The sequence below is a fragment of the Arachis duranensis genome, chromosome 2 (genome assembly GCF_000817695.3).
Source record: "Arachis duranensis cultivar V14167 chromosome 2, aradu.V14167.gnm2.J7QH, whole genome shotgun sequence".
Lineage (NCBI taxonomy): Eukaryota > Viridiplantae > Streptophyta > Magnoliopsida > Fabales > Fabaceae > Arachis > Arachis duranensis.
This window is the reverse complement of record NC_029773.3, coordinates 21,534,403-21,559,270: the sequence shown is the minus strand read 5'-3', so window position 1 is coordinate 21,559,270 and position 24,868 is coordinate 21,534,403. Positions and strand designations below refer to the sequence as shown.

Here is a 24,868-nt window from a genome sequence, read left to right as displayed (position 1 = left end):
GGTGTAGGGTAAGTGGGTAACGTTAATCTTTCTTGTTTTTCTTTTTTTTGGGCCAAAAACGACCTCGTTTTTAGCCAAGACGGGCGGCGTCCAATGCAAACTCAACGCCAATTTTGGTCGTGTTTAAGCAAGTCCATCGGAGTCTATCTGAATTTATTCAAAAACTAATAGAGTTAATGTCCAAAATGGTCCTTGAAATTCTCAACTCGCTTCAGATTAGTCCTCCATTTTTTAAAATGACCAAATGCATCCTTGACTCTTAGAATCGTAAATCTCCGTTAGTCCAAAAGTTACCAGATGTTATAATACTGCTGATGTGTGCAGTTAAATGCTTAGTTGGCAATTTGAAAAGTGACACTGTTTAAGGGGAACAGCCAAACGATGCCGTTTGCTATCAAAAACACTTTCTTCTCTTCTGCATCATCTCTTCATCTCCTTCAACTCGCAGTTGTCGAGCTTCACAAGTGTCCCTCCGTGGCACTCCCGGTTGTATTCAGTGGAGCAAGTTTTGCATGAAGCATCATTGTATTCGCACATTGCAGAAGGTGAAAGGTGAGTGTTTAGGTTTTTGTTATCGCTCACTATCACTCTTTTTGATACAAATCTTGAATGTCTGGATGTAATTTATATTGAGATAAATCGCTCCAATGATGTTCAAAACATTATAGTGATAGAAAAAGAAAAAAGAATAAAGGAATAAAGGGAGTTATTGGTAAAGTGAAGCATAAAAAAGATGGGGATTTCAATTATGTTATTGTGGCTTTTTATTTGAGCAATGCTTTGTATGAATTTAAGTTCAGGGAGGACAAAATTGATGAGATATTGTGCCAAAAATGGATATGTTGATGAGGTTGCAAGCTTCAACGAAGCTATTAACTATGACTACTACTTCCAGTTTTACTTGAATTACCTTCTATTTTGGGGGTTTATTGGGAAGTTTGAGGAGGATTATTGGAGTCCTGCTAAGGGAGGGACAAAGTATTACTTTTTTATGCATGTTCAATTTGATGTTCTTTTAATGGAGACCATGTCATAGAAGTGAATGTATTTGGTGATCCAAATGGTGCCATTGATATAAGTAATGATGTTGATGTTGATTTAAGTTCACTTATTCAATTACCTGAAATGCAACTGCACTGCATTTTGAGAATAGGATGGATAGATACTCAAAAATTTCTTTGCTGTTCAGGTACTCATCAGCATCTTTCTATGGCTAGTTTGTTGGAAATGAATGGTAATTTCATATACAATTAACATGAAAAATAAATGATGTCTCATTATATTTTTTTATCAACATCCTATGTCTATTGTGTTACTTGATTATGATTCCAAAAAAGGAGTGTTAATTTAGCAGTAATTCTTTACATTAGACTAGTTTTTATCATAGCCTCTATCTTCAACATTATTACAATATTTTATGGTGTCACAACTGCTCTCACGTTTTACTCCATTATTGTGATTCTTGTTATATTCATAGTCCTTGCTATCCCCTTGCTCGTGTTTGATGAAGTTGTTGGATACGACTTTAGAATTGAGTTTTAAAACCCTTCTTCCACAAAGAGATATTCTAGGAAGATTCAGCAATTTGCTTGATATAGGAAAATACCATTTCAAATGTTTATTGGCGATCTTGTGTCATTTAGTGCAATTGTCCTGTAGTTACATTAGAAATATGCTAGTATGTAGGACTACAAAATATACACTTCCACATCAGCAATGTTTTGACGGCACTTCTGCGAAGGACTAACGGAGATGCACGTTTCTGAATTTAAGGGATTTAGTTGGTCATTTAGAAAAATTAAGGACTAAATTGAATACCGATTTAAAATTCAGGGACTATTTTGGGCATTTACTCAAAACTAATATCTGTCCAAGTTTACGAATTAATTGGCGAGTTTAACAACAAAAAATACCTGACCAAAAAAAAAACAACAATAAATAGAAAAACGAAAATGTTATTTTTCATTTAAATTTTAACTTTTGGTCAACCTTTAAATTTAATAATATATTATTTTAAATTTTTTATACCTACTTTTACAATTAATATAAAATGAAAGTTATTTATTTTTTATTTTTTTTTACTCTAAAAGCTGAATAAAAAATAATTTTTAAAAAATATCTATTTGCGCCGAAATAAAAATATATTTGATAATATCTTATAAGTTCCTGACATTTGAAGATTCAATTATCGGGAATAATTTTATAAGAGTATCAGAGCTAAGAGCATCAGAGCTAAACAAAGAGAATAAATCAACAATAGCCAAAAGTTTAGAACAACAAATTACCTTTATAATTATAAGGATTAAGTACGATTTTGGTCCTTAAAATAAGGGTTGAAAATTTTTTTCGTCCTCGACCTTTTTTCACTACAAAATAATTCCAAAGATTTAACTTAGTTTTAAAATCGTCCTTCGGACAAAAATGTCATTCCTCCTTCTTCCCAAAATCAACTAACGCAGAACCAGAAGCTAAACCAGACGTTGGAGCAGAAGCAGAAGCAACACCAATAAAACAATCAACCAGAAGCACAACAACAACAATAACAATAATTGGATAATGAAATTAGCAAAAGGACAACAACAAAACCAAGAACCCAGAAGATAATGAAATCAGAAGATCAACAACAACAAAAACCCAGAAGAAGAAGAATCCAAAAACATCATCATCAAAAGAAACACTAGAAAATCATTATCATCATCGTCAAGAACCAAGAAAAACAAGAACCAGAAAAACAAGAACCCAGATGCAGAACTCAGAACTCAGAAAACAAAAAAATCATCATCATGCAATTACTATAATCAGAAGCAATTACTAATTTACTATAATCAGAAGCAGTATCACCAATAATAAATTAACAACAACAATTGTGAAGGGTGAATCAATAATGGTGAATCAACAATGATGAAGCAACAACAAAAGCAAAAATAAAAACAGAAATAGAAGCAGAAGGCAGAAAGCATAAGCAGAAAAGCAGAAGCAACAACAGGGCTCGATAGCGACAGGACCTCACTCCAATGGCGGCGACGGGACAGGGCTCGAGCGCGACTGATGACGGCGGTTCGCGATGAGGACGACAGCAGGACGTGGCTGGACGCGGTCTTCATCAGCGCCTTCGTGCTTCTCTTCTCTTCCTCTCCGCTTCTCTTTCTCTCTTTCTCTACTTGCAGTGATGCGAATCCAAGCCAGCGGTGACGCCAGCGAACTGCAGTTGTACTGGTGCGACGACGGAGAGGAGCTGTAGCGGTGGTGGACGGTGGTTTCGGTGGTTTCGCTGGCATGTCCTCCCCCCTTCTCCTTCCCCCTTCTTCTTCCCTGCCCCCACCCTCTGCGTGATTCCCCCTTCCCCTTCCCTTTTGTTTTCTTTCTTTTTTTATTTTATAATTTTTTAATGAAGGGTAATTTAGTAATAAAAAAATAAAATTGGTAAAAAAGGATAATTTTAAAATAAACTGAAATTTTGGAGACCATTTTGTAGCAAAAAAAGGTCAGAGACAAAATCGATTTTCGATCTCTACGTTGAGAACCAAAATCGTACCTAACTCTAATTATAATAACAAGTTCAGAACAAATCAAGTACGGCCTTATAGCTGGATATGATCCTTTTTATTGAAATGGAGTTAATACTTGTCCCAAACCCCCCAAAAGGCCAAAACACCTCGTTGATTTGAACATTGTAAGCAACTTTATTCCGATTTATGAGCCACTATTGGCTTATCTATGGTAGTAGTAAATAGTAATACCCGGTACTAAAGTAGACACTGTCCTTGTATGTGTCCTTTTTGTCCTCAGTTATTTTAATCGGACATCTTTGGAAGAACTAATTAAATATATTAAGCTATATTGTATGTATAGTAGGGTTGAGTACGGATAGTGGGTATCTTATTATCTATCCGAATCTGAACCAAACTAATTAAATTGGTTCTAGAACTAACAGGTAATCGGATCCGGTCCGAATCAAACCAATGCCTCTCTCTAGTAATTAGTTCGGGTAACGGTTATGGAGTTCGGAATCCGAACCAACTTGTGGACCCGACCACATATTAATTAAATAAAAAATAAAAATTTAAAAAATATAGATATGCCTTTTAATGATTTTGAGTTTCTTACCCAATAAAGTTATAACCCTAACACTAGCAGCGGTTTTCTCAAAGTTACGAAAACCAAACCGATCAATAAACCGGTAAGGTCACTGGTTTAATGGTTCACTGATTCGACCAAAATTCAACCGGGATTCAACCGATTTAATTAAATATTAAAAAAAATTAGAAAACCTATGTATATAAATATATAAATTCAATAATTTCTAACTTAATAAAATTCAAAATTTCACAATTTCACATAATAAATTATCTATAATTTAATATTAGAAGTTCACAAACAATTTCAAACATCAAAATTCATAACTCAAAATAATCAAAGCGCACATAGTGACAAACACATAATGTTCTACTATCAAAAAATCGTTAACAAATAAGTTTTCAACTTTCACAAAATCCTGTTAAACATATATACATGACTATTGACTGACAAAAAGTAGAATTGCAACCAAAATAAAGAGTGCATCTGGAGCAAGTGGGAAAGTTTTATAGAAAAGCAATCCTACTAGAACTTGTCCAAATTGTCAACATGTTATTGATAACAGTGATGTATGTGTATATCTTGTACAATCTACCATTTCATTTGAGGTTCTATATATTAACACATATGCTCTGTACTTCTATGTGGATATTGCACATGTGTGTGTAAGGTTGATAGTACTATCACTTTGATAGTAAATCAAAAGTAAATTTACTTTACTTAATTTCCGAGAATACAAATTGCAACTGAGAAGTGAAGATCATATAACTAACAGAGAGCGATAGAGAGCTCGAAGCTCAGACACAGAGAGAGTGAGTGAGAGAGAGAGCGCGCGCTTGAAGAGATGACGATCGACCGGGCAACCTTCGCAATAGTGATGCCACGGGGTCAACGCTTCCTTCGTGCGACAGTGACGAGAAGAGGAAAGATGAGAAGGGATTGGCGATGAGAAGAGCGCGATAGCACCCATGATTCCCGCCGGCAGCGAAAGCACCATCTACCGGAGAAGAAGAGTTCGGCCATGGGAGATTATGATGGTGGGCTGGAGGCTGGGTTTAGGTTAGGGTAAGGTTTCTGATTCTCAAAGATGAGAGAAATAGGTGGGGGTGGCGTGGGAATGACGCGTTAGAGCTTATATACCCGAACCAAAAATCCTAGAAAAAAGCTGGTCAGTTTTGGCCGTTCACTGGTTAAATAGCAAAGAAAAAAAAGAAAAATGAAAAGATCAAAAGAAAATCAAAGTTGCAAATCTCTTAGTATCAATGGTTAAAGAGCCTAGTTATGTGTTTGTGGTATTGATTGTCCAAGGATAGGGCTCCGGTAATTAGATCCGAGGGGTGCTTCGTCACCCGGTAACATGGGCCAACTGATCCGGAATTATCGATCCAAAGCCCACAATTAAGAATTTCCTTGAGACAAAATATTTAGAAGCCCAAAGAGACTCTAGACATCGATGTCTGGGAATTTAAAGTCTTTAGCTATATGCTTGTGGTGCGACCGTGTCAAGAAGAGGCTTGGGTAACTAGATATGTGGAGTGCTTTATCACCCGGTAACTTGGATCAACTAGCCCGGGATTATTGATCAAAAGTCCACTATCAAGAGTTGTCTTGAGACTGAACACTTAGAGTTGTCAACCAAAAGGCTCTCTCTATTATAAATAAAGAATTCAAGAATCAATCAAAGCTAAAGGAAAGAAATCTCATATTATCATCCAAGCTTCAGTTCTAAAGGATTCCTCACTCTCAAGACTTCAATATTCATTAAGAAAGAAGAGAATCTATTTATAATCACATGGTTTGCTAAACCCCACCCTCAAGAAGAACATGAACTTCAAGAAGATTCAATTCTCTTCCATTCAATTATTTTCTTTCCTTTTCCTTTTGCTTGAGGGCAAGCAAAGTTTTAAGTTTGGCATTGTGATGTGCTCACATCATTAGTTGTTTTTCTTACTTTTATTCATTGTTTTCTTTGGTTTAATTACAGTCTTATCTTCTAATCTTGTCACTTTTAAGTGTTTTGTACTACTAAGATATTTGCTAAGTATTTTTAAGGAATTATAATTAAAAGACAGGTAAATCAAGTGGCAAATTAAAGGTTAATCAAGGAGCAAGTTTAGCATGAAGAACCACGAGCCAATAATACAAGGATCAAGCCATACAAAGAAGCATAGAACAGGGAGTGCCATGCCTTGGAGGAGAGGAAAGAGGGTGTGCCACGCCCTAGCATCATCAAGTCCAGTCGTGCCATGCCCTCAGGAGAAGTCACCCAATATGCCATGCCAGGCACCATGCATGCCATGCTCTAACACAAGAAAGAGGGGAGTGTCATGCCCATGAAAAAGAACACAAGAGCATGCCATGCCCTATGGAATCAGGCAAGGGCGTGCCACGGGAGAGCAGTGGGCGTGCCACACCCTAACCCAATTTCAAGCCTGGGAGTATTGTCCAATTTAGGTGTGCCACAAGGAGTCATGGGTGTGCCACACTAGCCTAAATTTGTCTTGTCTGATGTTGACTCATCACAAGTCTAACCTTAAAGATTTTATTTTAATTTTGAAGATTAAAGAAGATTTTGTAATTAATTAGTTCTGAATTTCTTTTAATTCTATTTTGACATTTAAGATTTAAATTAATTAGAGATGATCTTAATTATTCTTATTAAGATAAAATTACAATTTGAATTTAAATTAGAAAAACCTAGGTATAACAAGTGAATTACATTCACAAAGGAGGCATCGAGCTTTCTCCGCAGATTTTTCATCTTTGTGTTTTTGCATTCTTCATGAATCACTAATTCTTTGTCAAAGGGTTAGGGGCTTTGTTTTTGTTTCTATGAATTATTAATCTAAGTTTCTTTCTATTTTAAAGCTTGCATTGATCTGTTTATGATTGAGTATTTCATTCTTCATCCTTAAAGAATTAGTAGTGTTGAATGGTTGCTAATCCTATTTTGAATTCACTTACTGATTCGACAAAGCATATATCCAAATTGTACTTGAAAACTCTTTCTAAATTGACTAGACATAGCGTTTTAAAAGTGTGCGACACAGCAAATGACTTTTTTTACCCTACTCTTGAATACATGACATATAATTCAGATTAGGACGATTTTCGAAAATTGTGTTTTCATATAAGATTCAATTGGACAGAACTAGCTTGGTTACATGACATATAATCCGACTTAAGGACTATTCTTGAATCTTATGTGGAATTGAATCAATTTTTGTACTTAACTTCGGTTAATCAACTAACCAAGACATTGGCTTTTGATTAACTAAGGAAAAACTGAGGAGTCAAGGAATTGAAAATTGGTTAATTAAGATTCGTCGTAAACGATCCTTGCTTGCTTTGAACAGAGAAAACTAAGTTTAATTCTTCTGAAGACTTAAGCCTCTCCAAAACCCTTGACTTCTCCATCATATATATTTTCCTCTAACAATCACATGTACTGTCTCAAGCAAGTTAAAACCCTAGTCTTCAAGTTTCTTCAAGATTTTACTCTTCCAACAAGTCTTCAAGATTTCAGCACTCAACAGTTCTAAGTTTTATTGATCTAATTAGTATAATTTTATATTTGCGTGCTCAATTCTGTTAATTCTCGTGAAAATGATATCCACTCACCGTAATATTACTTGAACGATCCGACGCGCTGATATCCATGAACTCTACTTTTTGCTCATCATAGTGATTAACCCTTTTAGGTCTCATTCTTGAAATATGACTAAATATTTACGGTGTCGTAATGTATATTTTTTAAACATTAGATACATTTTACATTGTATCATAACAAACATTTAAATTTTCTTTTTGTATTTTTTAATTTTGATATTGACAGCACAATAGTATTTTAACCATTAAAACTTGGTGTGTTAACCAGTCTGGCGGACAGCTTCATCCCAACAAATAGGAGCCTCATGTTTTTGGTTCCATGGGACACGCGTTCAACAATCGAATGACTAGATTTGAATTACAAGAAATCAAACTCTCATAATTTAATCTGAGCCTTAGATTTGGGTACCATGGGACACGCATCGTGCATGTGTCTGGTGGCTGTTCTCTTCTTCTCCCTCGATAGTAACTTTAGATTTATGTTTCAAGCCCAATTGGTAAATAATTTAAATAAGTTTTTTTAGAAAATGAGATTAAAATATAAGAAATTTTATTAATAGCAGCTTATAAATAAGTTATTTTGTGTTTGGATTTTTAGTTATAAAAGTACTTATTTTAAAATTGTAGCGTTTGGATAAATAACTCAAAAGATAAATTTTTTTTATAAAAGAGAATGAATATTAAAATAACGATGATAACAAATACTTTTCAATATTAAATGTTGATTTTACATAATCTAATCACTAATATTGTGTATGATATGGTAGGTGAAAAAAAATAAATATAAAATGTGTGTCAATGTATATTTTATTGCTGTTTTTTATTTTTTATTTTTATTTCTATTAGAACTCTCTTCTCCTTTATTGAGGTCAAGAACTTGTTATGATTAACTATGAAAATAATAATAAGCTATAAAATTACGGCTACGGATTCGTTACTCCTACTTTTATGTGGGAGTAACATTAACCATCATAAAAATATTTATAAATAGCACTCCGTTTTTGTATTTTTGGAAGAATTTATAATTAAACATTTACCCCTGTATTTTTTCTTTTTACACATTCTTCCTTTTTCTTTTAATCAGTTTCAAAAGAGACGAGACATTTGGCTCTGCTAGGGTTCTTGCCTCCTTCTACCAAGTCGCTGGTTCTCTATTCCTCTCCCTCTGTGGTCCCTATCTCTGATCATCGTGCACCGTCGTTGGTTCTCTGCTTCTCACCGTGCGCCGTCACTACTGCTCTGCTCCTCCCCATGTCTCGCGTTCGTTGGTGGGTGATCTCGCCGTGTCTTGCTTCCGTGTCTGCTCGAAGTCGAAGCAACATTTCTTCTCTTGTCTGGACTCACTCTGGCTCTCTGCTTTAGTTCGGTAGATCAATTCAGGTATCTCTCAATTTAGTTTCTTTCTTCTCGAAGTTTTAATTTTTCAATTAAGAAATGGAAATAATATGAAAGAGTCTAATCTGCCGCCGTGCAAAACGCCGTTTTTTGCTCCTGCGAGCTTCTCCTCCTTCCTGGAGCTTTTGCTCTGGTAGCTTCTCCTTATCCATTAACGTGCCTTCGCCTCCTCGATCTGTTTCTCAATTTGCATTCTAACTTCTCACTTTTAGATCTGTAACTAAATTCACATCCTCTTGTTTTGATTACTTCAATGATTGTTATATGCTAATTATTCTAATTACATCCTCTCTTAATAATATTTTCAATTTCGATTTTGAATTCACTCTTAATTATTTTTTCTAGCATTTCATCTTTCATGAGGCTTTGATAATTGACTGGATGCTCTTTATTTCTAACTCTGTATGTTCTCCAGTTTTTCGGCTGCATAGCAAATGTTTTGCTGATAATCTGTTTCCCTGTCTCCTTACTTTTGCAGCCTTCCCCAATTAAATCTTGTGTAAAATATGGATGATGGACTGCTGAATCTTTATTGCTTTTTTGGTATTTTATTTATTTAAATTTTTTCGTGGCTAGTCTGATAGGATGTCCTTAAAATTCGTAGTATTTTAGGCTGCAGATTGGAGTAGTGCTACTTCCCTTTATGAACAGGCTGGTAAAACAACATTATTTATTCATACCTTAAATTCTGATAATATAGATAGAGATGTATGAAAATTAAAGCATGTAACTCTTTAATTTTGGCAGCTAATCGATTTAGAGTTGCCAAGGATTATGAGAGATCAAAAGCAGCATATGAGAAAGCTTCCAAGGGACAAGAGATGCTTGCTTCGTATCCTTATTTATAACTGGTTGTTCTATAATCACTGTGAAAGGATTCTGTGTTTCTGTGTCCTTGACAAGTAAACCAGCCCTTGGGATGCAGCTAAGCACATGGAATCAGCTGCTAATATGGCAAAGGAACTCAGAAACTGGAGAGAAGTTGTGAGCTTCTCTCGAAAGGGCGTCAGAATTGTACATTGAGTGTGGGAGGCCACAACCTGCATCAGATGCTCTTGCAAAGGGAGCCCGGTATTGTTTGGTTTCTGTTTTCATTTTCAGTATTCTATGCTTTAAGGATTTTGTTAAAGAACAAGTAAAAACAAACAAAATGAACTTTATGGCTTGGAGATGCTGAATTATGTAAATGATATGTAGCTTTCTTTATTTAAAAATAATTACTTGTCCAAAGGCACAAATGTAGGATTAAAGCATGCAACATACATCAATTCAAGACGGTATCAATCCCACCAAGGTCTAAAAAATGGCAGCACCATCCATCAAGTACCAAGTGAAGCTCTGTCATAGAGTGCTGACAAATTTCGATCTTCAAAATGATTGTGCGTCCTCACTTTGCCATGTAGCTTGTCAAGAATCCTCCATGTCACACAATCAGGTGTGAGTTTATTCCTTTTCATCTCTCTAACAATATGGTAAGCCTCCCTTTTCAAACCTAGATTGCAAGCACAATTGATCACAATATTATAACTAAATATATTTGGAGACACCCCAGAATCTACCAGTTCATACAAAAAATGACAAGCTTCATTAAAGTTATTGGTGCGAGTCGCAACACTCGGTCTTACACCATTTTCAGGCATTACTTTATGGAGCAACTCAACAGCTTCATCAACTCTTGCAGTGTCCAATAAACCAGAAATTATAGTAGTGAAGGTCACAACATTGGGAGCGGAAAATTTACCACTCAACATGTCCTGTAATACCGTTAGAGCTTCATCAATCCTCCCCACCTTGCAAAATCCATTGATAACTGTGTTAAGTGTGATCACATCTGCATGACACTGGCTTTGAAGTATGAGCATAAGCACATTTAAGAGTTCTGTTGGATTATTCACAATACAAAGAGCTCTTAAATAGGTGTTGTAAATCCTAGTCTTGTCGACGCCTTCCCTACTTAGCATGTGTTCAAGAACTTTCCTTGCCTTGTCCACATCTAGCACTTGGCAAAGAGCTTCCACCAACACCTTGTAGGTATGCTCAGAAAGCAAGAATCCGAATTTAGCTTCCTCTAATAGCTGATAAGCTCTCATACAATCACCATCCTTGCTAAGCCCATGTATAATATAATTATAACATGCTACACTCGGAACTAATCCTCTCTTCCTCATTATATACACAATCCTAGCAGCCACATGTTACCTCCCAACCTTGCAGAGTGAATCTATCATCTGTCCATATGCAACCTCCTCACACAAACTACCCCTAATGCAAACTCCTCGGCTATCCTAAACAATTCATTGAAGAACCCTCCCCTACACAGAGAATCAACCAGATTCGCAAAGGCTGCCATCTTCATCGAAGCTTCCCTTTCAACCCTCATCTTCTCCCATAACTGGCACATCATTCCCTTTGCTCCTTCTATATCCCTCATCCTAAGAAACCCGCCGACTAAAACACTATAAGTCAAAGAATTTGCCGCAATACCACTATCAAGCATTTCATCAAACACCTTGCGAGCATCACCAATTCCACCAATTAAGCAGTACCCATTAATGAGAGTAGTATAAGAAACCACATTGGGGCAATGCCCTCTACCCTTCATGTCGAAGAACAGTATGTGTGCTTGTTGGGGTTGACCGAACCTGCAAAAGTGATCCATTAAGCGGTGATAGGTGACAATGGAGTGAACAAAGCCGTGGTTAGCATGGATCAAAGAAAGGGCACAAGCCCAAGTTCGGTGCGCGGTTCGAGAGGGGAGGAGGCGGGAGAGGAGAACGTTGGAGGTGCGGTGGTCAGTGAGGAAGCCGGAGGAGAGGAAGAGGGAGAAGATGTTGTGGGCTTCATCGAAACGGTGGGCGTCACAGAGGGAGTGGATGATGGCGGCAAGGTTGCGGTTGTGGAAGGTGGTGGTGGGGTGGTGGTGTTGTCCATGTTGAATGGTGTGGTTGTGGATGGTGGTTGAGAATGGAAGAGAGGGGAGAACGAAGAAAGGTTTGGATTTACTATGGATGAGAAAGGTGGTGGTGCGTGATTGCATTGCATTGACACGCGATGAGCCAATGGACAGAGGCTCCTTTGGGGCATTTGGTTGAACAGGTTCTGTACTAACTTCATGTGAAATTAATAAAAAACTGCACATGAATTTTCATCATAAACACCCTTCTTTGTATGTGTCCTTGTCTGCATTTTTTTTCCTCCGTACTCTTCTTTGTTTTATTCCTCTTTTTTTTTTCCAAAAAGAAAAACAAGGGCAAAAAAAAGAAAGAAGCAAAAAGTTGTGTTTAGTTAGAAAAATGATTCCTAACTAGCAACAAAAAAAAATTTGACTCGACTCGGGCATCCATTCTTGTATTCACTCTTCATATTTTTTTACAAGTGCTCAATGGTAACAAGAATGAACATTTTCACATTTCACAGTTTTTTTTCCTTCCTGTTATTAAAGAAATAAAATGATGTTGAGTTTGTATTAATGCTCCATCATTAATCAAATCAAATCATGGATAAGAACTTAACCAACATCCAAGCCTACCCAATAAAAAGGTGTTCAATCACCAATTACACTCATCATCCAATCATTTGTTTCTTGAATAAAACATGATAATTATATGTGTATAAGTATAACCATTGCAATCAAACTGTATTATGTACAAAACACACTCTTCATTTTTGTCCACTCCTTTTGGCTTCCAATGTTGTTCCCTCTTTGAGTGCTACTTGTGCTTCATGCTCCATTCCAAGTTCACCCAATAAAACATACTGAAGATAAGATGCAATGTGCCACAAAGGGGAAATCACTTGCGCTTGCATTGCATCGCCTAGTGCTTCCTGCGGCATTTCGCTCATGAGATAACACAAACTGCGATGCGCATGTACCGTTGGAGAAACCATTGTTCCGGCATCAATGAACTGAAAGTAACAGAGAAATCTATTTTGTTTAAAATAGCGATCAAGGTATGGTATTGTGATTTCTAACTTTTGAGGGACGAAACTGTAGAGAGGATATGCAAAACAATCATGGATTTGTTGCTATTATTGTTTCTCATTTGAATACAAGTTTTCACATATCATTTACCAAACTAATTTAATCTACTTTTGCATTAGATAAATAAGGTCATACTCTAGTGATATATAACACAACAATATTTATGTCATTATGTGTGTGTGCATATATAGATCAAATAACAGAAAGGCTATGTTCTTGAAAGTTACTCTATCTTGTTAATGAATATTTTAATTAAAAATAAAAAACTATTCATCATTATGTAAAGGGTTAATTGAAATTTACCTTATATGTACTTTAACTGCTAAACTTTAAAAATGTTCAAAAAGGACCCCTGAAAACATTGTGTTATGTGAAAATTGACCCTCTAAACTTTCCGAAATATGCAACTGTGGCACCTTAAACTTTTGTTAACAACTGATGAAAAAAATTGTTAACATGGTTAATTTGCATATCTGGAGAAATTTAGAGTGTCAATTTGCACATTTTTAGAATTCAAGTATTAAAGTGCATGACATAAAGTTCTAAGGGCAAGGAAAAGTACAACTAACCCTTACGTAAACTTCACATGAGCAAGGATATAACTTGCAATTGTATTATTCATAGTTCATTAAGGACTAAAAAAGAAAGGTAAGACAAATTTAGATGAATGAGCATCCCCATGAGAAATCTACCTGTGTATAGAACTCAATTGCAAGTCTAAAATCTTTCTGCCGGAAAGCCGCATCGCCTTTTTTCTTACAATTTAGCATGTCCTGCATTTGATCAGTCCACATCTGGAAAGATAACTGTAGCATCACAACAGAGAAAAACTCAAATTAGCACACGACAAAGAAACAAGGTAAAAGTTAAATAAAAAATTACATATTACTTAATAGTTTGTCTGAATAAGTTAATATAAAAAGAACACATGATGCTTTTGGTTTGCATTTTCATTTTAATTTTCAGTGTTTTTTATTTTCAGGATTTTGTGAAGAAAAAGAGAAACACGAGATGAAAATAGAACACTGATTTCTCTTTTTTCCTCGCAAAATCCTGAAAACAGAAAATATAAACCATAAGCACACTAAACTTTTTCCAAAATAATTTTAGAGGCATATAGCAAATTTAGATAGAGAACCTCATTTGCAATTCCCTCATCATCTTTATAGCCAAGTTTTTCCAAAACTTCATGAATGGCAGTCAGGTCCTTTCTTGAACAAGCTTCACCGAGCGGAGACAATGAAGCTAAAGTAGAACCATGCGGAATACCCATCAATTCATGTGAAGGAACCTAAAAGAAATAAAAAGATAACAGAAGAAATCAAATGAATGACAGTATTATACCAACCTCTGTCTCTTTCTGAAGAGGGGCCAAAGCAGCCACTAATGACTTCGGATTAGGCCTCTCTCTTGGTTCGTACTGTAAACATTGAGATGCCCAGCGCACCAACTCGGTTCCATCATCATCAGAAAACTGTCCTTCCAAGCAAGAATCCGTCAGCATCTGAAGATTTCTGTCTCGAATCAAATCAAAAGCCTGCTCCAACATTTTCAAAAAATTAGAGATACTTGTCACATTACATATAATATTCAAGTTTACACACCAAAGGATATATAAAGAAATAAAATTGTGCAATCTTCAATGGCACGATTTTTCCTAAAGTAACATGACTTACATGACTTGGAGGGATATGCTTCCCACTCAGAATGTCAAGCAAAAGAGTTCCAAAGCTGTATATTACACTTTTTGGTGTTACTCTACCTACAGAAGAAAAGTAGTTATTAAAATTTTGTTATCATCCTACTCTTACAAACGATTAATGATCATATATTCTAAAATGAAAAGACTGATTTTTCAATTTAATATCAACACAATGCTACTACTGAAGAAAAATGGCATACCAGTTCTGAGATACTCAGGAGGGGTAAATGCTAAATTCGTGCTATAACTTTTCCCATCCCTACTATTCTTCATAAGGCCAAAAGTTGAAAGCCTAGGATTACCATCCTGCAAAATTCTAACACAGGATTTGTATTAATTTAATTATATTAGACACATACACAAGGCGGACACAAAATTTTACCTCGTCAAATAGAACTCTATATGCGTTAAGGTCATGATAGAGCGCACGTCCTTTGCTCGTGCAGTATTCCAGAGCTTTTGCAAGATGTAGAACAACTCTCAGTCGCATTGGCCATTTCATCGGTTGAGTTTCCCCTGATATAGAGACAAACATCAATTATTTCGCATATCATAGACTCAGCAGTATGTTCATGAAAACCATCACCAGAAAACAGGATAATCATCAAATATTGAAGCTAGCATAATTCTTTGGGAAGATTTATTTATGATATTTTGTTTAGTTTGAATGCTATTTTGTAATATGACAGTACAACTTATGACTTTTTGTAGTTTGAGTGCTATTTTGTATTTTGACAGTACAAAACCTAATTTTCTTAACAAGATGAATGTTATTCAGTTATTGGACAGTACTAATCCCATATTATGCACCAACAATGCACCAGGATTGACTCGTGACAAAGCAGATAAAAACAAAATAGTAAGCACTATATTAATTCAAGGCATACCAATTCGTTTTCCAATTATTAAAAGAGAACAAATCATATGCATGAAAGAAGCTATTACAATGGAAAAGGTGTTTTGCGAGTGTTTCGTTGGGCATGTATTCGGCTACAAGCAACCTCTCTTCGCCTTCACAACAACAACCAAGTAAATTCTCTAATCTTTGGTGACGAAGCTGGCCAACAGATCTAGCTTCCTCCTGAAGTTACAAAATGAAATTATCCTTATTAACTAAAATTGATACCAATACCATGTGAGGATTGAAAGTTACAGTGTGTGGTTTTAGAATCCACTAAGAAAGAAAGGTAACATTTACCAAAAACTGCCGAGAATCGGGCCAAGCATTCCTATTGAACCTCTTAACAGCAATCCTCATTTGATTCTCCAACTTCCCTTTATACACAACATTTGGAGCCTTCTCTCCATGTTCAGATACTATATTCTGAACAGAGAAACCGGATGTCGCATTCTTAAGTTGCTCAAATGTATATTCGCGAAATGCAAGCCCATTATCGACTTCACTTCTATCTTCATTTCCTGGAAAAGAAAACATTACATTAAACATCCATGAACCACAATTTCTTGAAATTACTGAGCAAAACATAATGCACCATAATATTATTAACAGTGTATTATTGTTACCTACCAGTATGTGGAACTTCAATAACAGATGCCTTAACTTGTGAATTTACGCAGCACGGCACGAGGCTGGAGAACTGAATCCCCATTTTGATTCACTAAAATAATAATATTTGAAGTTATGACAACCTCTTCCATTTTCAATTATTTGAATTTCTGTATATATCCAAAAAAAAACATATGCAGCTGCAAATTTTGGAGCAAGAAATGCCTGTAACTCACATTAAAAAAAAAATCCTTGTTTAATGTTTAAAGGGTTTAAAAGAGCATAGCCTTTGATCACTCTCAAGCAACTAAAACAAAGTCATCAAACACTAGCATCAAGAACCATTTTCACAATTAACAAGAAGAGAAGACAATGATCAGAACAACAAAAAAAAAAATACTCAACAAATGTAAAGCTGCTTCATTTAAGAAGGGAATATGATAGTACTTTTCATTATTTTTTGTATATTTTTCGTTTCGTTGGGTTGGTGAAGAGAATTGAAGATGTCACATACATAGAAACACAAAGTAATAACAAAATCATCACAAAACAATAATCCCAAATCCATATGATCTTTAAATACTACACAACCAAACAACTAAGCAATTTTAGTATTTAAAGCTAAAAGGTAAATAAAAAGGACATCCATCATAGATGAAACATTTAAATGCATTTCATAAAAGTTAGGGGGAGAAATCATAAACACACAGAAGCTGAATATTTAACTTCACATGACAGCATAGTATCTAAGCATCTATTTGCATCTAGCTTTCAATTTTTTTTTCTCTTATTTCACTTTCTCCCTTTTTCTCTCCGAGTCAACTCAATAGTATAGTTAGAAAATGCACCTAAAGTCTTTTCCATTTTTTCTACTTTGCCAAACTAAACAATGAATAAAGCATCACTTTTTGAACCAACCCAAAAAGCAATTTCACCTTTGAAATTCTTCTTCAGTTCTTCTTCAATGGCAGTGAGAAAAAAAAGTTGACTCCTTCTTTTCTCCTCTCTCTTACCTAGACCAAATCAAAAGCTTTTGCGAGATCCACATTTTCTTCCCAGAAAACAAAAGAGAAAAATAATAATAAAACCAGGAAAATTGTCTGAATTTTTCAAAGTTCAAGTCTTTTTCTCGATCCAATCAAACCCCATTTATCATTTTCCTCAGAAAACTTGGGATTTTCTTCTTTTGTTTCCTCCAAAACCCAACAATTCTTCAACCCAGATCAAGTAAAATATTAAAACCCAATTTTTTAAGTATAAAAAAAATTCGTTTTTTAAATTGAAGAAAATCAATAAAGGAAGAATGAAAACTCTAGCTGAACTGATCAACTTTGTGAGAAGCACAAAATGTATAAAGAAAAATGATGGTGAGTGATGATGAAACTAGGCTTCTCAATTTTATTTTATTGGCCCTTTCATTTGGAATAAAATTATAGGCCATAGATTCCTTAATCCTATATTTTTGTAGGAGTATCATTAACCTTCATAAAAATAATTACAAAATATACTCCATTTTATTTTTGAAAAAGTTACTAATTTTATTTTGATCCTTTTAATTATTGATTTTTTAACTTTGTCCCTTTTCTCTTTTTTTGAGTACGAAAAACTGAGAGAAATTAGAGTTCTTGGAGAGCATCAACAAGATTGAAGAAATCTCCTTCCAAAATAGAGTGTGGATTGAAAAACCTAACTCTGCCCTCCCCTTTCTTTTTGATTTCAGAGGCATTGAGAGAAGAGAAGTAGCTAGGGTTTCATTCAACTTCAATCCTGCCATTCTCATCCTCTTCCTCTGCTGCAAATTTCGTACGCCTCCGCCGCCGCCGCTCCCTGCTTCTTTTCATTCTTACATTAGAAGCATTCAGAGAAGAAAAGGTCCGCTAGGGTTTTCATACAATTTCAATTGCTGCATTTCTCTCTTCCTCTTCCTCTGCTGCACATCTCACTGGCATATTCTCGCCGCTGCAATACGCCGCAATCTGCGACTGCCGCCGCGCTAGCTGCTGCCGCTGCGCAAGACTGCTGACAGACATTCTCAAGGATGACAGCAATTCTAACTCTGTATGTTCTCTAGTAATCTGTTTCCCTGTCTCCTTATTTTTGCAGCCTTCCCCAATTAAATCTTGGTTAATTTGCTATTATCGTTGTGATTTTATTGGTGTTGTGGTTTGATGCTTAATGCGCTTTCTCTGTTTTTTGGCATTCGATTAGGAATTCGTGCAATCTTTTCATGGGAACCTGTGCGATGATGATGCCTTGAAAGTCATCAAGTTGGGGATTCCTGGTTGATTTTGTTGAAGCCATTATGGAGGTAGTTCCATCCAATTTGATCACATCTCAGGATAAAGACTGCAATTTTGTAACTTTTAATTTGATTCCATATTCCAGACAGCTTATACCGTCTAAAGTCTTCGATATTTCTTTATGCCTATGCAGATCTTGCATTTTTTATATTAAAAGCAAAGTTTTTGAAAGAAGTTAGTTGCTATTTAAAAACATTGCAACTTTTTCATGTGAGGTTGTTAGAAAATACTACGTGATTTCACATAATTTTGTGCCCAACAAACTCAAGGTTACCATGTGAAATTCTTAGTGTTTGTTTGGCTTTTGTTCTTGTTTTCTGTTTCTGCTTTCAGTTTTTAGGACTCTAGGAAGAAGTGGTAAAACATGAAACGAAAACAGAAAACACCATCTTGATAAATAGTGTATAGTTTCTGCTGAGTGAGTGGTGAAAATGTTGCTTGACAAATGGTTTTTATCCCAAACTGAAAAGCTACTTGTTCATCATGCATGATCTTGTTAACTAAAATAAATATTGCTAATTGTGTTCTCTCCGTTCTCCTACTTATAACTACAGGATAAGCCAGCTTTCATATTCTGTGTCGAAGACAGAGCACTCTTTTTTTTGAAGAGCAACTTTTTTATTGTTTTGGTAAACTTATCCAGGATTCAAGAGCCGCGTTAAGTTCTTTAGTATTCTTGATCCAACAAGACCCTGTAATTATGTTTCTGAAATCTCTGATGCTGGATTTCTTGGTCCTCTTTTCAAGGTATTATTTCTGACCTTGTATCTCTCTTTGGTTTTACACCTATGATTGACTAGTTCTTGATCGAAGTTTATTACACATTTTGTAAAATACATTCCAGGTTACCATGGAAGAACATCCAACTGAAGCTTTCACAAACACATCAGCGGATAAGTGTTGGGAAACAATTCTTGACAGACTAAACGCTGAGATCGAGAGGTGTAAGAGTCTAGGTGAACAAGAACTCCCTCCCTTGGAGGTTTTGCAAAGCATTAATGGTCATAAAATGTTCGGATTCCTTAAGCCATCCATTATTCAGGTAACGCTATCTCAAATATTGAAGATCTTTTCAGCCACTGAGGAAGTTATGATCTAACTTCTGAAGTTTTAATCAATTCCGGCAAACAAATTCAGGCCATTGAAGCTCAAGATCCCAATCATCAATGTGTAGAGTACTGGCATCACAAAGAACTTTCCTCTGAATCTTCAGGCAGTGGAAATGATGCCTCTAAGTGCTCAAATGGTTCAAGCAACTCTCTGGGTGATGTCAAGACCAAACTTTTCGGCTTCAATTTGATAAAGCAGGAGCAAGAAGATAACATAGAAGGACATTTTCATTCATTTGAAGAGATGAAGTCATTGCTACAAGGATTCCTAAAAAAGGCCAGTCCTGCCGAGTTGAGTGCAATGCTCAAGTTATTTAGCTCTAATTCACAAGTTACTCAATGGAGAGCGGCATTCGTAGCGTTGATCGAAGAGATCCAGAAAGGTTGTAGATAAAAGAAGAATAAGATCTCTCTAGTCATTTTTCAATTTATTCAGTAGTTAGGTCCATTCATAACTAAACTGAAGAAAATTCTGGGTAAGGCCAAGATATAAAATTTTCTTTTGTTCCTAGTAATAGAGTGAACTTGTTAGTTAGAGGTGGCTAATGCTATTAAACACCCATTGTAGTTGCTAGTGCCTTTGTTCCATTTATACTTTTCTTTTTTATATTTATATTTTTCTTTTTAAGCTAGCTTTTGGTGTCAATTAGGCTTTATTGATTTCATCCTTACTGATCTCCATTTATCTCTAAATTTCTGTATATAAACAGAAAAAGAAATGCTGCTGATATATAAATGATGATTGATATCAATAGAAACAATACATGGAGAACTTTGCTCCTCAAATAATGTGTTTCACTTTCAACCCTTGTGTTGTAATTATTCTATAATTAGTACATATTTGTTTATATTAGGATAGATTTGGTGCAGATTTGTTTTGAATAGCTTTTATTACCTGTTATTTTCTTTCCTTAATTAGGTTGTAAATAATCTTTATATTCTGTATGTAATCACTCTTTAAGTGAAACAATTCAGGAATAATATTTAAAAATCTTCTTTTCAAGTCCTTGGCTACTCTCTTTTAAGTTCATATTTCAGTATTGTTCTCCTACAGGGCCTAGTATACCAAGACATGTTTATAAAGCATAGCATTCACAATTTTTGTCACCTTTACATTGAATAAGATTGAACACTTGGTACACTTGGTACACCAAACCTCTTTTTAAGTTTCATTGTTCTTAAGATCAAAATATTCTTATGGTACGTCAGAAACGAAAAATTAATAAAAGAAATGTGGCCCGGAGAATTGTTAAGTGAGGTCATTTTCATCTAGAGGCTGGTCTTCCTGTCTGGCAGTGTTACCCTTCAATGCACTCACATCTCCTGTTGGCAGTTTCCTTGCTAGCCTAATCATCTGTAGAATTCAAAACTCACATACTAAGTTTCATACAAAGGCTAGTTCACATCACAAGAATTGTGCCACAAGCTCTTACTTCTTACCACTCAGTATGCTTACATTAGAAATCAATGTAATTAGGGACAGGGTAACAAAATATATAGTGAAAAATAAGTAATATCCCGAATTAATTTCTAAGAAAATTTGTAGCCAAATATTTTGTTCTTCAAATATTTTAATCAGTCTTTACATCAAATTGTTCATTTATATAGAAGAACAAATTCGAGGATTTTAAAATTTTTTAGCAATTGTTGTGTCTTTGTTACATAATAACAGGGATCGATTTGTCTAACATTTTACCAAAATTTGACGTCTAATAAAATAAAAGGTTAAAGCCTGATTTGGTAATTAAAATTTGTTGAGGATTAAAAATCTTTTAGAAGCCGATATCGGTATTACACTCTAAAAAATTGATTCTCTGATGTATGAATTTTCTAACTGAACAGTTATTAGAACTTCTTCTAAAACCACCTTGTATGAAATCTGAATATGGTCATACACAGGAAATGTAATATATACAAACTTAGGTTACCGAGTGGTCAAGATTTGAAATGCTGCTTGATTGGGCGATACGTTTGATTTCTTCAATGTCTCCATCTGAGTATGCAGCAAGGAGATTGCTAGCACAGCGATTCTGGTCACTTTTGCAAAAAGCATCAATCCTAGACACACCACACAACCATATTATCCATAGATATTAATAATTGATTAAAGTGACATTCAATCTTTTATAGTAAAGGAAACTAACAAGAGAGGAGGCAGAAACTCACTGAGAGCAGTCATTATAACACATCTCTGCTTGCTTGTAGTCATTAGTATAAAGGTAGATAATAATTGCACTGAGATATGCCTGCATTTATGAGCATCTCTGTTAGAGGAATTTCTCCCTAAAAATAACAAGCAAATTCCATCACAGCAACATACAATATATATATACAGTTACAGTTCAAATGCAGAATGCAAAATTAAATCAATCCTAACCTTGCACTGGCTGTTGGTAGCATTACACTTGGAAGCTGCTAAGCCGAACTTCAATTGGAGAGGCGCAGCGTCTAAATACCTTTGTGTTACAGAAACATACCCCGGAAAATGTTGCAAAATCAGCATTCAAGGAAAATTGCTAGAAGATTTTGAATAGAACTTCATACTTTACTACACAGAGATTGGATGATGAGTGTAATTGGTGATTGAACACCCCTACCCCTTTTTATTGGGTAGGCTTGGATGTTGGTTAAGTTCTTATCCATGATTTGATTTGATTAATGATGAAGCATTAATACAAACTCAGCATCATTTTATTTCTTTAATAACAGGAAGGAAAAAAAACTGTGAAATATGGAATGTTCATTCTTGTTACTATTGAGCACTTGTAAAAAAATATGAAGAGTGAATACAAGAATGGATGCCGAGTCAAGAGTCAAATTTTTTTTTGTTGGCAATTAGGTATCATTTTTCTAACTAAACACAACTTTTTGCTTCTTTCTTTTTTTGCCCTTGTTTTTCTTTTTGGAAAAAAAAAGAGGAATAAAACCAAGAAGAGTACCGAGGAAAAAAAATGCAGACAATGACACATACAAAGAAGGGTGTTTATGATGAAAATTCATGTGCAGTTTTTTATTAATTTCACATGAAGTTAGTACAGAACCTGTTCGACCAAATGCCCCAAAGGAGCCTCTGTCCATTGGTTCATCGCGTGTCAATGCAATGCAATCACGCACCACCACCTTTCTCATCCATAGTAAATCCAAACCCTTCTTCGTTCTCCCCTCTCTTCCATTCTCAACCACCATCCACAACCACACCATTCAACATGGACAACACCACCACACCACCACCACCTTCCACAACCGCAACCTTGCCGCCATCATCCACTCCCTCTGTGACGCCCACCGTTTCGATGAAGCCCACAATATCTTCTCCCTCCTCCTCTCCTCCGGCTTCCTCCCTGACCACCGCACCTCCAATGTTCTCCTCTCTCGCCTCCTCCCCTCTCGAACCCCGCACCGAACCTGGGTTGTGCCCTTTCTTTGATCCAAGCTAACCACGGCTTTGTTCCCTCCATTGTCACCTATCACCGCTTAATGGATCACTTTTGTAGGTTCGGTCAACCCCAACAAGCTCACATACTGTTCTTCGACATGAAGGGTAGAGGGCATTGCCCCAATGTGGTTTCTTATACTACTCTCATTAATGGGTACTGCTTAATTGGTGGAATTGGTGATGCCCGCAAGGTGTTTGATGAAATGCTTGATAGTGGTATTGCGGCAAATTCTTTGACTTATAGTGTTTTAGTCGGCGGGTTTCTTAGGATGAGGGATATAGAAGGAGCAAAGGGAATGATGTGCCAGTTATGGGAGAAGATGAGGGTTGAAAGGGAGGCTTCGATGAAGATGGCAGCCTTTGCAAATCTGGTTGATTCTCTGTGTAGGGGAGGGTTCTTCAATGAATTGTTTAGGATAGCCGAGGAGTTTGCATTAGGGGGCAGTTTGTGTGAGGAGGTTGCATATGGACAGATGATAGATTCACTCTGCAAGGTTGGGAGGTATCATGCGGCTGCTAGGATTGTGTATATAATGAGGAAGAGAGGATTAGTTTTGAGTGTAGCATGTTATAATTATATTATACATGGGCTTAGCAAGGATGGTGATTGTATGAGAGCTTATCAGTTATTAGAGGAAGCTGAATTCGGATTCTTGCTTTCTGAGCATACCTACAAGGTGTTGGTGGAAGCTCTTTGCCAAGTGCTGGATGTGGACAAGGCAAGGAAAGTTCTTGAACACATGCTAAGTAGGGAAGGCGTCGACAAGACTAGGATTTACAACACCTATTTAAGAGCTCTTTGTATTGTGGATAATCCAACTGAACTCTTGAATGTGCTTGTGCTCATGCTTCAAAGCCAGTGTCATGCAGATGTGATCACACTTAACACAGTTATCAATGGATTTTGCAAGGTGGGGAGGATTGATGAAGCTCTAACGGTATTACAGGACATGTTGAGTGGTAAATTTTCCGCTCCCAATATTGTGACCTTCACTACTATAATTTCTAGTTTATTGGACACTGCAAGAGTTGATGAAGCTGTTGAGTTGTTCCATAAAGTAATGCTTGAAAATGGTGTAAGACTGAGTGTTGCGACATATAATGCTTTTCTCCGAGGCCTATTCAAACTAAAGAGGCCAAATGATGCATTGAGGGCCTTCAATAATATGGCAAGTAATGGCATTACTGCAGATAGTACCACTTATACTGTTGTGGTAGATGGTCTATGTGAATCTAACCAAATAGATGAAGCGAAGAATTTTTGGCATAATGTTATATGGCCTTCAGGGATTCATGATAATTTTGTTTATGCAGCAATTCTAAAAGGGTTCTGTCGCACCAATAACTTTAATGAAGCTTGTCATTTTTTGTATGAACTGGTAGATTCTGGGGTGTCTCCAAATATATTTAGTTATAATATTGTGATCAATTGTGCTTGCAATCTAGGTTTGAAAAGGGAGGCTTACCAGATTGTTAGAGAGATGAAAAGGAATAAACTCACACCTGATTGTGTGACATGGAGGATTCTTGACAAGCTACATGGCAAAGTGAGGACGCACAATCATTTTGAAGATCGAAATTTGTCAGCACCCTATGACAGAGCTTCACTTGGTACTTGATGGATGGTGCTGCCATTTTTTAGACCTTGGTGGGATTGCTACCGTCTTGAATTGATGTATGTTGCATGCTTCAATCCTACATTTGTGCCTTTGGACAAATAATTAAGCATTATTTTTATATATTATAGACAG

At 35.9% G+C, this 24,868-nt stretch overlaps 5 protein-coding genes across 6 annotated transcripts in view; 3 read left to right on the top strand and 2 right to left on the bottom strand.

Moving 5' to 3' along the window:
* LOC107473959 (pentatricopeptide repeat-containing protein At3g18020-like) overlaps positions 1 to 9,678 on the top strand; it is a 39,787-nt gene extending 30,109 nt beyond the window's left edge. Inside the window, exon 2 of the mRNA XM_052257485.1 lies at positions 9,560 to 9,678. The gene's annotated coding sequence lies outside the window, so the exon portion shown is untranslated. The remainder of the gene's footprint in view (positions 1 to 9,559) is intronic.
* Positions 9,679 to 10,400: 722 nt separating this feature from the next.
* Positions 10,401 to 11,249, bottom strand: LOC107473967 (pentatricopeptide repeat-containing protein At3g18020-like). The gene has a single exon (XM_052257778.1). The coding sequence runs from the start codon at positions 11,247 to 11,249 to the stop codon at positions 10,401 to 10,403; it is 849 nt and encodes a 282-aa protein (XP_052113738.1).
* Positions 11,250 to 12,741: 1,492 nt separating this feature from the next.
* On the bottom strand, positions 12,742 to 17,323 carry LOC107473966 (serine/threonine-protein kinase BSK3-like). Its single transcript, XM_052257481.1, has 11 exons — positions 17,191 to 17,323; positions 16,294 to 16,442; positions 15,964 to 16,184; positions 15,711 to 15,846; positions 15,148 to 15,281; positions 14,966 to 15,071; positions 14,740 to 14,825; positions 14,412 to 14,600; positions 14,202 to 14,354; positions 13,756 to 13,869; positions 12,742 to 12,987 (listed from the first exon to the last, which is right to left on the bottom strand). The coding sequence occupies exons 2-11, from the start codon at positions 16,373 to 16,375 to the stop codon at positions 12,742 to 12,744; spliced, it is 1,467 nt and encodes a 488-aa protein (XP_052113441.1). The 5' UTR covers positions 16,376 to 16,442; positions 17,191 to 17,323.
* Positions 17,324 to 17,855: 532 nt separating this feature from the next.
* On the top strand, positions 17,856 to 20,448 carry LOC107473965 (lysine-specific demethylase JMJ14). 2 transcript variants are annotated; one of them, XR_008005972.1, is made up of 5 exons: positions 17,856 to 18,330; positions 18,481 to 18,580; positions 19,127 to 19,319; positions 19,417 to 19,614; positions 19,710 to 20,448. XR_008005972.1 is itself a non-coding variant. In XM_016093557.3 (3 exons), exons 2-3 carry the CDS (start codon positions 19,423 to 19,425, stop codon positions 20,073 to 20,075), a joined length of 558 nt encoding a protein of 185 aa, XP_015949043.1. In that variant the 5' UTR covers positions 18,784 to 19,319; positions 19,417 to 19,422; the 3' UTR covers positions 20,076 to 20,445. The 2 variants fall into 2 exon arrangements, 1 of the variants encoding a protein (XP_015949043.1); XM_016093557.3 differs by lacking the exons at positions 17,856 to 18,330; positions 18,481 to 18,580 and having other exon boundaries at positions 18,784 to 19,319; positions 19,710 to 20,445.
* Positions 20,449 to 22,704: 2,256 nt separating this feature from the next.
* LOC107473951 (pentatricopeptide repeat-containing protein At3g18020-like) overlaps positions 22,705 to 24,868 on the top strand; it is an 18,311-nt gene continuing 16,147 nt past the window's right edge. The window contains exon 1 of the mRNA XM_052257480.1: positions 22,705 to 22,904. Coding sequence (XP_052113440.1) covers positions 22,705 to 22,904 — 200 coding nt within the window. The remainder of the gene's footprint in view (positions 22,905 to 24,868) is intronic.

Bases quoted from the DNA above. Each gene is read 5' to 3' on its own strand.
- LOC107473967 (XM_052257778.1), bottom strand. From the start codon at position 11,249: ATGAGGAAGAGAGGATTAGTTCCGAGTGTAGCATGTTATAATTATATT.
- LOC107473966 (XM_052257481.1), bottom strand. From the start codon at position 16,375: ATGGGGATTCAGTTCTCCAGCCTCGTGCCGTGCTGCGTAAATTCACAA. The intron at 14,826-14,965 runs GTATGCCATTTT...TTTCTTCTGTAG, and splicing joins TCCTGAGTATCTCAGAACTG to GTAGAGTAACACCAAAAAGT. The intron at 14,601-14,739 runs GTAAGTCATGTT...ATGTTGGAGCAG, and splicing joins AGCATATCCCTCCAAGTCAT to GCTTTTGATTTGATTCGAGA.
- LOC107473965 (XM_016093557.3), top strand. From the start codon at position 19,423: ATGGAAGAACATCCAACTGAAGCTTTCACAAACACATCAGCGGATAAG. The intron at 19,615-19,709 runs GTAACGCTATCT...AAACAAATTCAG, and splicing joins TTAAGCCATCCATTATTCAG to GCCATTGAAGCTCAAGATCC.